The 12,598-nt window shown below is 47.4% G+C and overlaps 1 protein-coding gene across 5 annotated transcripts in view; it reads right to left on the reverse strand.

The window, feature by feature from the left end:
- Positions 1 to 12,598, reverse strand: part of LOC144165167 (sodium/mannose cotransporter SLC5A10-like) — a 349,040-nt gene that overhangs the window by 34,986 nt on the left and 301,456 nt on the right. For 3 of the 5 annotated variants that reach the window (XM_077695277.1, XM_077695276.1, XM_077695274.1), the window contains one exon: positions 9,145 to 9,216. The exons of the other annotated variants lie outside the window; for them this stretch is intronic. In XM_077695277.1, the coding sequence (XP_077551403.1) occupies positions 9,145 to 9,216 (72 nt within the window). The remainder of the gene's footprint in view (positions 1 to 9,144; positions 9,217 to 12,598) is intronic. 5 annotated transcript variants of the gene reach the window in all.

The following is a 12,598-nucleotide window of genomic DNA, read 5'->3' on the forward strand; positions in this document are numbered from 1 at the left end:
GGATCAGCAGTAGATGAGTAGAAGAATAAAAGTAAGGAGATTAGAGAAAGAAAGAAAAAAAAGGTAAAAACGAACACCATTTAATGAAAATTGGAAGTAAGAAACACGAAGAAAGTGGTACAGACGAAGCAGTTAGCTTGGCGCGCATATTCTTGACAAGAAAATCCAGTTAAGCTAAATGCTGTCTAGCACGGCAGACGGCCTGATTTCAGGATGAATGAGTGCAACGCACTGCAAAGATCCCCGTGGCAGAATCCCAGTTCCTTCGCCCCGAATGAAAAAAGAACTGTAGCAGACAGCGGGCGGGTTTAGCCGGCTGCATGTACTTTCTTAGTATCTTCGTCTTATCGAGGAGAACCGTCGGCAGGAGAAGAAGAAATGGTCGATTGTTTCTGGTTCTTTGCAAAAGGCGCATAACAGCGACAGGGCCAGATTAGAGCGATGCAAGTAATAATTTAAATTTGGCACGCGACAGCGAAAGCTAGTGAGGGTTACTTCACAAGCTCGCGACTGGCTAATGCTGTCTCGCATTCACGCGCGTGCCTTGTCGTGGCAGTCATGTTTCGGATCAATCGCGCATTGTATCAAACCACTCCGTCGGGAATGTGTCTCGCGCTTTACTCACGTCGAGCTGACTGCGCGCGAACTCGTTGCGCGGCGTACGAGTGATTTCATCTCCTCTCACATTGGTTCCGAGCCAGACGTATTTTACAAAAGGGGAAATTTGGTTTGTATGACCTGCAACGAAAGCCTACCGCCCAATGGCAGTGCTTTGAATGTGAGTTTGTTTACCTTCTTTGTGAGCGCTCTGGAAAGTCTGAGGCCACTTTTAAAGGCAAACGCGAGGCGAGCGAAAACTAGTGGTGATGCGTCAGTTGCCCTGCTCCAAAAGGTAGTGGCAGGTCAATCAATGTTTCTGACAGTGCACTCATTCTTGCAGACATCGTGCGAAGTCTGAATGCGCTAGCCGGCGGCGAGCTGAGGTTGTCGGAGTGAAGCAATCTATCGAGCCGATGTCGCAAAAGTACAGTGAAAATGTGAGAATGCAGGCAGTGCATGAAGTGGAAATGCGTACATTGATGCAACGTGTTAACAAACATGAATTCAACTGCGCCAAAGAGAATGTTACGTCCCTCCATGCAGTTGTCAACGTCTTAGAGTGGCGCAATAGGAAGCAGAATTTGGAGATCCATGTCATTAAGCGTTCTGAGAATGAGGATTTGATTTTGAAATATAACGATGTGGCTGGGATTGCGAGCTCACCTGAACTTTCTGTTGATGATGCTCGAGACGTGAGGGAGTGCCTGGCATCAATGTGCGCTTTTCGCGTCAATCGCGTCGGAACTCTTCGTTTGAAAAACGGCAGGTCCCAAGGACTGTTAAACCAACGGTCTCGCTTGCTGAGAACCTAACCAAATAAACCAGAGAGCTTCCTTGTTATACGCGCGTTTGGTGAAGTAAAATTGTATTCCACTACGCCTGGCCTTTAAATAGCACGGTTCTCAAGCAAAGACAAGGTTTTGCGGTGATTGCGTTCGCAGTAAGAACGATCTTGACAAAATGAGTGTGGAGTAAATAGTTTTCTGTCACAATACTTCCGCGAAATTTATTTCTTCTATGCTTTCTATGTATACTGATCAAGTGGAACCACACGAACTTAAAAGTACAGCCCTAAGTGAAGATCGTCGATGCTGTAATTACATTCATTTTAATTGAGATTTGGGTGAATCAGTGTGTAGAAACTGGTTGTTTTATTGGCAAAGTGAGATTTTTGGTGACGTTGTCATGTTTTCGCAGAAATGATTCGACTCTGAATTTGAAGCGTTCACCATGTCGGATAATACGTCCTGCTACCTAAATAACGTCGGTAGAAAAGGCGGTGGCGTATGCTTCTTCATTTCAACGGAAAGTAACTGTAAAATACTTTCTGAATTTTCGTTTTTAGCCCCTACTGCGAAGTTGTGCTTCTTCCATGTCCGAAAGTTGTTTTTGCTATTTGCTACCATTCACACAATGGCGATGGCTCAAAATTTGCAGACTCTTTATTAGAATTTGTTAATCTGCACAAAATAGTCTCATTGTATGAGTTTATCCCAGCAACAGAGATTTCAATTCCCTGTGGTGATCATTGTAACCGAGTCGAAGTTAAAATATAATTCTACCCGTTGCGACATCCACTTAGTCGCAACGTTATAAAATTGCAAGACAGCTTACTGCTTCCTTGGAAACACTCCTACATGTGTTTACAAAATATGATGCAAGGTGATTAACATTTTGTTTGTTAAACTGCCGCATTAGTGAACACTTGCCATTTTTTGTGTGCCCCTCACATTATGGAGACAAGCAAAAAAAAAAAAAGACTGCAAACACCATGATAGCAACCCTCACACATTGAGTCGGTTTAGAGAATGCCTACTCACAGTAATTGGGATTATGCAATAATTGACGATAACTCAAATTAAGCACAGAAAAAATTTACTGATAGGTTGAGGAATATTTATTATGCATGGTTTCCGTTCGGCAACCATCACGGCCAGTAATACAGAAAAAAATATGGATTGTGGCGGGGAAAAGACTAAGCTGCTGCGTTAACAGTCGCTTTGTGTCAGTCACTCCAACATCGTTTAGGAATTAAAGTATTGCCTTTCTGTCGCGTTGTAATTACAACGCAGTTTCTTTGCAGCCACTGTATCAGGTGAAGTTACAGTCGCCTTCTGGAGCTTGATGTTCAGCCACCGATACCGGCCTTCATTTGAGACCGGTCAAGTGTGTATTCGACGTAATCAGTGTAGTTCTCACTCGCGCGTGCCATTATTCCATGTATCTGCAAAGGCTACTGTACTGTTTAAGAACGGCGACAAAAATAATGTCTCCAACTATCGGCCTATCAATTTTTCCCGTATTTTCCAAGGTATTTGAAAAAGTAATCCTCAAGAGGCTTGCATCATTTACAGAAATATTTCACGTTATTATTTCAGCACAGTATTTTTTTTATTTATTTCAATACTCTCAACGCCCCGAAGGGCGTTAGAGAGGAGTCGGAAGGTTATACAGAGCAAGTTATGGCCGACTTAAATGAAACAGGATCACGGTTGCTGGCAATGGAGGTGGGTAGGCTGTTCCAGTGCGATGCTGCCTTCGGCAAGAACGAATTGAAACGTAAATTCGTCGGGTAATTGAGGACTGCAACTTTTAATCTGTGGTCAAAGCTTGGGGAAATGAAAGATGGAGGTGAAACAGTGTCATTTTTAATGTCCGGGGTAGTGTAGAATATTTTCTGAAAAAGGTTTAAACGTGCAATTTTCCTGCGAGTTGTTAAAGTGGGAAGGGTAAGGTTTGCTTTCATTGATGAAACGCTAGCTTCCCGAGAGTAGTTGGAAACGATGAAACAAGAAGCACGGTTCTGGATTGATTCAAGTGATGAGGAGAGCGATAATAAATGTGGATCCCCGATAGTGGGAGCGCATTCGAGTTTAGTCCTAACAATTGTTTTATAAAGCAGCAATTTCAAGGAAACAGGAGCTAAGGGAAAGTTACGACGTAAGTAGCCAAGAATGCGATTAGCATTGTTAGTTACATATTCTACGTGCGTTTGCCAAAAAAGGTTGCTAGTGATGTGAATGCCAATGTGTTTGTACGTGTTAACTGTTGTGAGCGGAGTATTGCTAATTACATAGGGATTAATAGATGGGGTGGCAGTTAGGGAAACTTTCATTAGTTTGCACTGAGACAGGTTAAGCTGCATGGACCAGTCCAAGCACCATGCTGAAGCGTTGTCAAGATCAGTTTCAAGTTGCAAGCAATCGTTAGCACTAGATATTTCGCGGTAGATAACGCAAATGTCAAAGTCTGCCTACCCAAAACACACATTGACTGATTTTCCGATTTTCGCTCAAAATGAATTTACTTTGGATCTTTTGAGAACAACGTCGTTCTGGGTATCTTCGATTTTAGTAAACCGTTTGACCGTAAATCACCACGAAAATGAACCACTTGAAAGTAGAATGTAAAAATACCGTACATTCAATAGCGGAAGCCCGAATGCCAATGACTGACATGCACAATTTGGGCGGCTATTAAGAAAACGGAGGCACTTTGGGGAGATTCCGCCAAGCCTTGAACAACACTAATGTTCGCTATGAATTTCTAACGGGTAGAACGGTAACAGCACTCCTCAGTGCGCCAAAGATGCAATTCTTCGATAAAATATTCCGAGATCCCCGTCATAAACTTGGTTTGTACTTTTTGGGTACGTGAAACTTAAAAAAATAACGGTTCCGGGTACGATAGAATGTAACTCTGGCGGCTTATCTTCGTCCTTGACTTATGAGCTTTAATCCTGCATTTTACGCTGACCATTCCCCTGTGCCTCTTATACAACTTTCTGCGGTAGACTTTGTCAAGCATTTTCCGCTTTTCTTTCTTCTGTAACAGAGCCAGACCTAGTTTTGTCTTCAGTGACATAGTTTTGCTGATTTCATTAGCTCGTCGTAAAGAATCGTGTAGAACAAATATTCCACATTGATGCCCAGAGCCTTGCATGTTCAGGGATTCGACCATTCTAGACATTTCAGCAGTACATCTCAGTTCGGAATTCAATATGGGTCGGAAACAGCAAATGCTCTTTTAAAAATGAGGACACCGCTAACTGAAAAGTCTGCTACGGCTTCAAGCATACCGTGCCACATCGTTCCATTGCACTTCACTGTTTGTTTCACAAGTAAATTTTGTGGTAATAAGCTGTCACCCCTTCCTCGCGAAAGGCCATTGCACATGTCGAAACCTTTCCGTAACAACTTTGTTGATCGCGCATTCCTGGTCATACAATAAATTTACCCGTTACACTCTCCCACGTGTCATCTGTCTGCGGAACGATTTGCCCGACAACATCGTTTTCATATCAAACCATGCCTCCTTCCACCACCGTGTAAGCAGTCATTTCTTAGGATTGCTTTTAAGTGCAATGCACTTCTTAAGCGACCCTGAACCTGCGTCCACCGGCGATGTCCGCGCACGTGGAGATGGGCGTGCGCAGCCTGGCCGGTGACATAGCACATACCTACGTGCGGGATTGGCCAGGAATCTCCTCGTCTTCCTTGGCAACGGGGGGAGATGGGCGCGCGCTGCCTGGCCGCTGACATGGCACATACCCACGTGGGGGATTGGCCAAGAATCGGGCGTGAGAAGGGCTAATGCACCTGCTTAAAGGAGTACTGACACGAAATTTCAAAGCTGAGATCCGCTCTAGCAATCAAGTACAATGACAACACAAATACGTGTCTGTGAATAAATGCATCTTTCTTTCTTTGTAGTTGTGTGTGTGTGTGTGATCTCTCTTTCGCGAACATTACCGAACCGCGCAAATTCAACTCGTGCATTCGCACTTTCACATTCTTCCCCTCGGGGAAATGCGGGGAATTTTCTTAACTGTTCACCCAATTATTCCCTTCTATCGTTCTCTTTGCTTTCTGATGTATTTTGTGCAGTGCCATTTGGACGCACTGCAGCTTATAATACATAGTTATGTAATTGCAATATATTGCGTCCTTGCGTTTTCCTGCTCGGTGTTAGAACTGCAGTGTAAGCCTCAACTGGTTTCATATGTTTAGTTCCCTTTGTATTGCTTCTACTCTTTTTGCCTCCCCTTACGCTATGCTCCTACGGGGGCCTGTGAGGATTTCCAAATGAATAAATAAGCACTACCCTCGCAGTAGATGTACCCTTCCCCAGAAATATTTGAACGTTTCATTCAAACATGCCTTCGCACTAATCTAATGTGTAGTTTTGTTGCGTTAACGAACGGTACAGACCGGACAGGCAGCGCGACGTAGCCGTCAACATTGCGCTGTGCTCCGTCGCGCTTGAATTTGATGTCACCTGATATAGCGTCTTTTGCCAAAAACTAAATTCTGAATTTTTGCAATTCGATGCGTTCTCGTCTGCCTGAAGGAAGTGCATGCCAAGAATTAATTCTCTAGAGCCCTCGCGGAGCCGATCAAGTGGTTAAGTTATGTGAAACTGTGTAATCTTATCCGCGCAGTACACCTGCTGACGTGGGTAATAAAATGCTTTACAGCTGTCCTAACTTGCAGGCGAGTCCAGGGTGTGATCACTTTCTTTAGAACAGAAAAAGAACAGTTTCGCATTTAACTCAACGTGCAGCTCCAGTATCGGCCAATGCAATCGTCGTGTTACCGTCAATATCCACCAATACACCACAGGTAATCAGTTGAGTGAAATCCGTTTCAGAAACCGGCTGTTCGTCGTCTGGTCGTAGTTGTTGCAGTGAAGGATCTGGGCAGTTTTTGAAATCAGCGGCCTCACCTCCGGAGAGAGAGAGAGAGAGAGAGAGAGAGAGAGAGAGAGAGAGAGAGAGAAAAAAAAAACTTTAATCACAGTTGAATTGAGCATATTGTGGTCGGGGTCTTCAGACCAAGACTCCGTTGGTACGGCCGGCTGTATTCGCTCTTTCCGCTTGAAAACGCAGCGTTTCAGGGCAGGAGCTGGCCAGCGTAATCTCCCACGGCTCGCGTGAGGGGTTATGGGATGGGGGAAGACCTGGTTCTAGTTGGCATTCCCAGTCAATATGGTAAAGTGTGCCTGGGGCGTCGCAATAAGTACATAGAGAATCATAGAGAGTAGGATGGTCGGCGTGTAGTCTTGTTGGGTGTGGGTACGTATTAGTTTGCATTTGTCTCAGGATGACTTCCTGTTCTTTCGTGGCCTGATCGGTGACTGGTGGATAGAGTTGTCTCGCTGGTCCGTAATGTTGGGTGATGTCGGCGTATGAGAGGAGCGGTTGCCAGGTTCGCTCCGCCTCTCCTTGCGGTGCCCGGCGGGCAAGTTTTCGGGCCAGGACGTGCGCCGTCTGATCGCCACGAAGAGCAGTGCGGGGCGGGGTACAAATGATTGTGACCTGCTTCTCCTGATGTCGTGGCCTCAGTTTCCTTGCCCTTCAGGGAAGCCGGTGGGATTATTGGCAGCGCCTGGGAGGAGCCGTGGGCTAGGAGACCTACATTGAATAGGGGACAGCGACCTGGTCTGAGGGCGTTTCGGCGTAAACAAGGTGCAGCGTTCGGCGATGTAATCCGAGATCTCTGGCGGTCGCTGTCGGTTTGGAGGACGGGGTGCATGTTAGGCGGAAATCCGCCCAGACGTGGACGGCGATAAGGGCAGGCACTGTAGGTATGCCCTGCTAGTCCGAAGTGGAAGCACAAAGATCTGCGGTCAAGCGTGCGCCATAGTTCTCTTTCCGGAATCCAGATTCCGTCGCTGCGCTACGTGGCCTCAGTTCTAGGGTAGGTTTTGGCGCTAACGCGGCCGCAGTAGGAGGAGCGCCATAGACTGGCTGCCGCAAAGCTGCTGCATACGGCGGGTGTGTTTTATCCCACCGGAGCACGCCAACTTGTCCTAGCATCTCCAAAGCCTGCCTTACTTTATGCCTAACCTTTTCTGCAACGGGCATCGAAGCCGATGGCACCTGTCCCTGCTGCAGTCTTTGAAGCTCTCTGCGAAGAATTTCTCACAAGCTCCCGGAGTCCAACGCTTTCCGTCTGGGATATGGCGGACAAGGTGGGTTCATCACGATTGTAGTGGCAGGGTCTTTGCTGAACGGTTTTTTAGTCGATAAAGCCTCGTGAACGAATTTGGCCATTGTTCCCGGAGGACACCATGTCATCCCGGTGAAGATGTCTTGTTTGACGCCGTATATTCGAGGTCGAACCTTCTTCTCGTACGTCATGGTGGAGTCTTCGCGCCTAAATAGACGAGCCGAATCCTCAGCGTGCATGGCGACGATCTCGCTCAGATGCTGCTTTTGGGCTTGAAGTGCAGCTTCAACCTCGTCCTTGCAATCGCTGTCCGTGTACGTTGCTAGGAATCCCTGGCAAAACTCTTCCGAAGACGATATTTGGCTACGTGCTTTTGTATTCACGTTCGCGCGTTTTGTCCAAGAGAAAAGCAGACATTTTGCACCTTACCTTCGTTGTCAAATACGTTAAATGTGGCGACGCGCCCGAAATGGTCCAGCCAATTTTCCTCGCCCTCATAAGAATCTCCGTGAGAAATGTTTGGTGCACGCTGCTGCTGAACCACGTACTGAAGGGGGCTGCCAGTTAGAATCCTGGTCGTCCAATCAAATAAGAATGCGCACTCCGCTGGAAGTTCGACTAGACGACGGCTAGTCCGCTCGTGAACGGGCGACACCTTGACTTTGACTGGCGACCTTGAGCTGTGCGTCTTTGAGCATGTCCCCAGCACCTCACCACCTGTGACGATGAAGTTAAGTGCGAAGAGTATAGTGGGTTTATTTATGGAGCGAACTTGTGTCCGCAAAGACTGCCGATGGCTGGTTGGTTGACTGCCTCAAAGCATACCCACGCGAGGGATTGTCCAAGAAGCTGTGTACGAAAACAGGATGTTACCCATATTATTTTAGATCTAAATATTTAGAAAAACATATACAGAACAGAAAATATTTATATACTGTGAGCACCAGCAGAATCTACAGTCCTGGGACAATCCACTGTGCTGGGAGAACCGCCGCACCACGATAAGACGCACTATCGTCATCGCTTCATCTTCATCATCTCGGCTTCTCGCATCATCATCACCGCTTCCTGACGGGGTCTTTCGGGATCCTCGGTTCTCGGAATAACCCGTTCTCCTTCACTAGTCCTCGACTCTCTCAAGTGGTGGAGGTCCTGCCGTCTTCGGTCCTGCCGTCTACCTCTCCCCATCGCACCGCTGGAGCTTCAATCAGGTCGGCACTTACCAACTAGCCCCACGCCGCGGGAGAGCAGCAATGTTGCTACTACTGTGGCATCCCAGGGCACGTGTCCCGCTTTTGTCGTCGACGGCAGCTGGACGAGCGCCGCGGCTACGCCCTATACAAGTGAGATAACCGCTTCGACTACGCTCCTCGCCAGCGTGTACACTCGCAACCTCCACCTTGCTCAACGCCTAATGAAGGCGTTTGGGTTGAAGCTTTTGAAGGCTAGCATTTAAGTCATTCACGCCGATTTGTGCTCTCGGATACGCAATGTGACAACGCGATATGACGGTCCTGCTCTGCGTGGTGCGAACGGTGGAAGGATTCGACCTTCTGGACTATGCACTGCGCGCGTATTTATTGATGGCACTCACCACCACATACAGTTCATGGTATTGTCCCCATCTTGGGTTGGGATTTTCTCTCGTCAGCATCACGATCATCACCTGTAATCAACCAACCATTCACATCACTGACCCTGCCTTGGCAGTTTGTCGGAAGGAGGAACGCCTCATCTGTTCTCAACAACTGATTGAGTGCTCTCTCCAGGCGAAGAAACAGTTTTCTCCGTCTCGTCCGACAGAGTCACCGACGGCGACGTGTTGATTGCACCAGCCGGCAATTTCATTCTCAAAGGAGTGGTCATACCTACCTGTCTCGTCCGTTTCAATGGGGTCGGCTTTTGTTTGCCGCGGAAGCAATTTCAGTGCCGCAAGGTTCCACCATCGCTTCGGTTTTTGGCGATGAAGAAGCCTTTGTTCTTCCGCTGTCAACCATTTCGACAGATGAACACGTTTCCCCATCGCCTGTTCCAGCTACGGCTTTTGACACCACCCTAAGTTCCGACCTTCCGCCAGAGCAGAGGCAAGCATTGGGGTTTCTGCTGACCTAACACCAGGGTTCTTTTTACGCGTACTCTTCTGCCCTAGGGAAGACATCTGCAGCGGTACACCGCATAGACACAGATGGATCTTGTATCGTTCGTCGCCACCCATACCCTGTGTCTTCGTCTTAGCCGAAACTAATACAGGAGAACGTCGATGATATGCTCAAGAGCAATATTGTTCGCCCTTCATCGAGTCCCTGGTCGTGTCCTGTCGTTTTGGTGCAGAAAAAGGACGGTTCTGTATGATTTCGCGTTGACTAAAGGGCACTGAACAAAGTAACGCGCAAGGACGTCTATCCAATGCCTCGCATTGATGATGCCTTAGACACTTTACAAGGTGCTGAATACTTCTCGAGCCTAGACCTCCACTCTGGGTACTGGAGGTTCCCGTGCACGAGGCAGACAAAGAAAAACAGCTTTCGCCACACCCGATGGTCTTTACGACTTTACCTTGATCCCATTAGGGATGTGTAATGCTCCAGCCACGTTCTAGAGAATGATTGATACAGTCCTTTGTGGCCTTAAATAGAGATCCTGCCTCTGTTACCTCGATGATGTAGTCGTTTATTTTCTCGACTTTTGACGAACATCTAAAGCACTTGGATGAAGTCCTAACCTGTCTTAAAAAACGCAGGACTTCAACTAAACACAAAAAAATGAGGATGCGCAAGAAAGTCCATCAAGGTGCTCGGGAATGTTGTGGACAAAGACGGAATTCACCCTGCTCCGGACGAAATAATTGCTGTAAGCAATTTTCCCCGCCCATCCCACCAGGAAGACCTCCGCACCTTCTTTGGTTTAACTTCCTTTTTCTGGCGCTTTATTCGTAACTTTGCTGTCCTCGCTTCACACCTCCACAAACGTCTTGCTTCCGCTGCCCCATTTGCGTGGTCTGAAGATCGCGAAGCCGCCTTTCAAAACCTCAAGCATGCCCTAACATCTGCGCCAGTGCTGCAGAATTTTGACGAAACGGCAGGCACTACACACAGACGCCAGTAGACATAGCCTTGGTGCTGTGTTGTTACAATGCAACGCCTCCTCTGTGGAGAACGTTGTGGCTTACGCAAGTGGTGCATTGACACCTGAAGAACGAAACTGCTCAACCACTGAGCAGGAATGCATTGCAGTTGTCTGGGCCGTACCGATATTTCGTCCAAAGTTGTACGGAAGGCATTTCACTATCGTCACTGACCATCATGCTCTCTGTTGGCTTTCGCCGCTCAAAAACCTGAATGGAGGGCTTGGCCGCTGGATTTTGAGGTTACAGGCATACGACCACGCCATAAAGTTGTAACATAGCAGCAGACGGTCGTGGCGGCGGTGACGGCCTGCAAGCTCATAACACAAGAAGGAGTTACATACAAGTCTGGCATTAAGCACACAGATGCGGACGCCCTTTACCGCTGCCCTGTGTCTCCAGAAGATGATTTGTCATCCAATGAGGCCCAAGTCGTCTTACCAATGGCACCTATGGACGATATAGAGTTCGATCGCATCAAGATCTACCGTCCCTTCAACGTGCAGACCGGTACTGCAGAAAACTAATTGATCAACTTACCGGTTCGAAGAAGCCACTTAACAACCGATTGCGCTGCCAAATGCAAAAATTTCTACTTTTTGTCGGTGTTATTATACTATAATAATTACGACCCTACCGGTGACAAGTGGGTTCCCGTCGTTCCGTGATCTCTACAGAAGCATATTCTGAGGGTTTTTAATGATGACGCTGCTGCCGGACATTAAGGTTTCCACAAGACCTACGACCGCGTAAAACGTCGTTGCTTTTGGCTAGGCATTTGCACCAGTTAGGCTAAATACGTCGCTTCTTGCGCGCCCTGCCAGCACCGTATACGGCCAACGTCACCTCCTGTTGGAATGCTATAACCGCTACCGTGTCCGTCAGCACCGTTCGAAGTCGTCCGCATAGACCTGTATAGTCCTTTGCTCATTTCCACAGCTGGTCTTCGTCGGATTGTAACCGCCGTTGATCATCTAACCAGCTATGCCGAAACCGCCCCTCTTCGCAGTGGCTGCACCGTAGAAGTGGCCAAATTCTTATTGCGCTCCATTTTTTTTTGCACCACGGACCTCCCCTAGTTCAGAGCGACCGCGGAAAAACATTTCTGTCAAGTGCGGTGTTGGGCTAGTTGATGATTCATCTTAACAATACAGCGCGACAGAAACAAAGACTTAAGTGAGGCACACGGGACGAGCGCTGACTTCCAACTGAATTTTTATTACAGAAACAAACCATATTAATATAAACACGCATGCACACACCTACGATGAAGCAATTCGATACGATAGGTAATCTATATCAAATGTGCCGGAAACATTACATTCAAAACAGATGCATATATGATTAACAGCCCACACGCACTCAGCACGTGTGTGTACATTGATGCGGCAAGTTAGGTTGCTCCTTTTCGCAGGGCTACAGAAGGAGCGCTAACACAATCTTTGTCTAGCCTACTGATTTGCGCAGCCTTCGTAATTTCCCTTGTCAACTGGTCACAATGACGCTGAATGACCTGGAATTCATCAAATTTTGGCGTGCATTTCTCGGTGGTGCCCTTGCAATCTCGGCAATGTATGCCTAGGTGCCCTGTCACACTTTTGTGGACGTTGTTGCTGTGTTCTCTGAGCCTTGCGTTCAGACACCTGCCCGTCTGGCCCACATACTTTTTGCCACATGACAACGGAATGTCATAGACTACCGACGTTGTGCATGCGAAAAACTTCTTTTTGTGCTCGATATAACACTTGCGGGGTTCCTGTTTCGGGAGGTAGGTCTTTTTGCAAATGGCCGCCAGTTTGCGAGGGGCTGAAAAAACTACTTGCACATCAGCGGTATTCCCTATTTTCTTCAGCCTATGGGATACATTATGTATGTAGGGAATCACCGTGACCTTTCTCTTTGTTTTTCCCGGAATGGCCGTGGC

This window comes from Haemaphysalis longicornis, unplaced genomic scaffold, assembly GCF_048455015.1.
Source record: "Haemaphysalis longicornis isolate Haplotype H1 unplaced genomic scaffold, Haemaphysalis longicornis Haplotype H1 scaffold_14, whole genome shotgun sequence".
NCBI lineage: Eukaryota > Metazoa > Arthropoda > Arachnida > Ixodida > Ixodidae > Haemaphysalis > Haemaphysalis longicornis.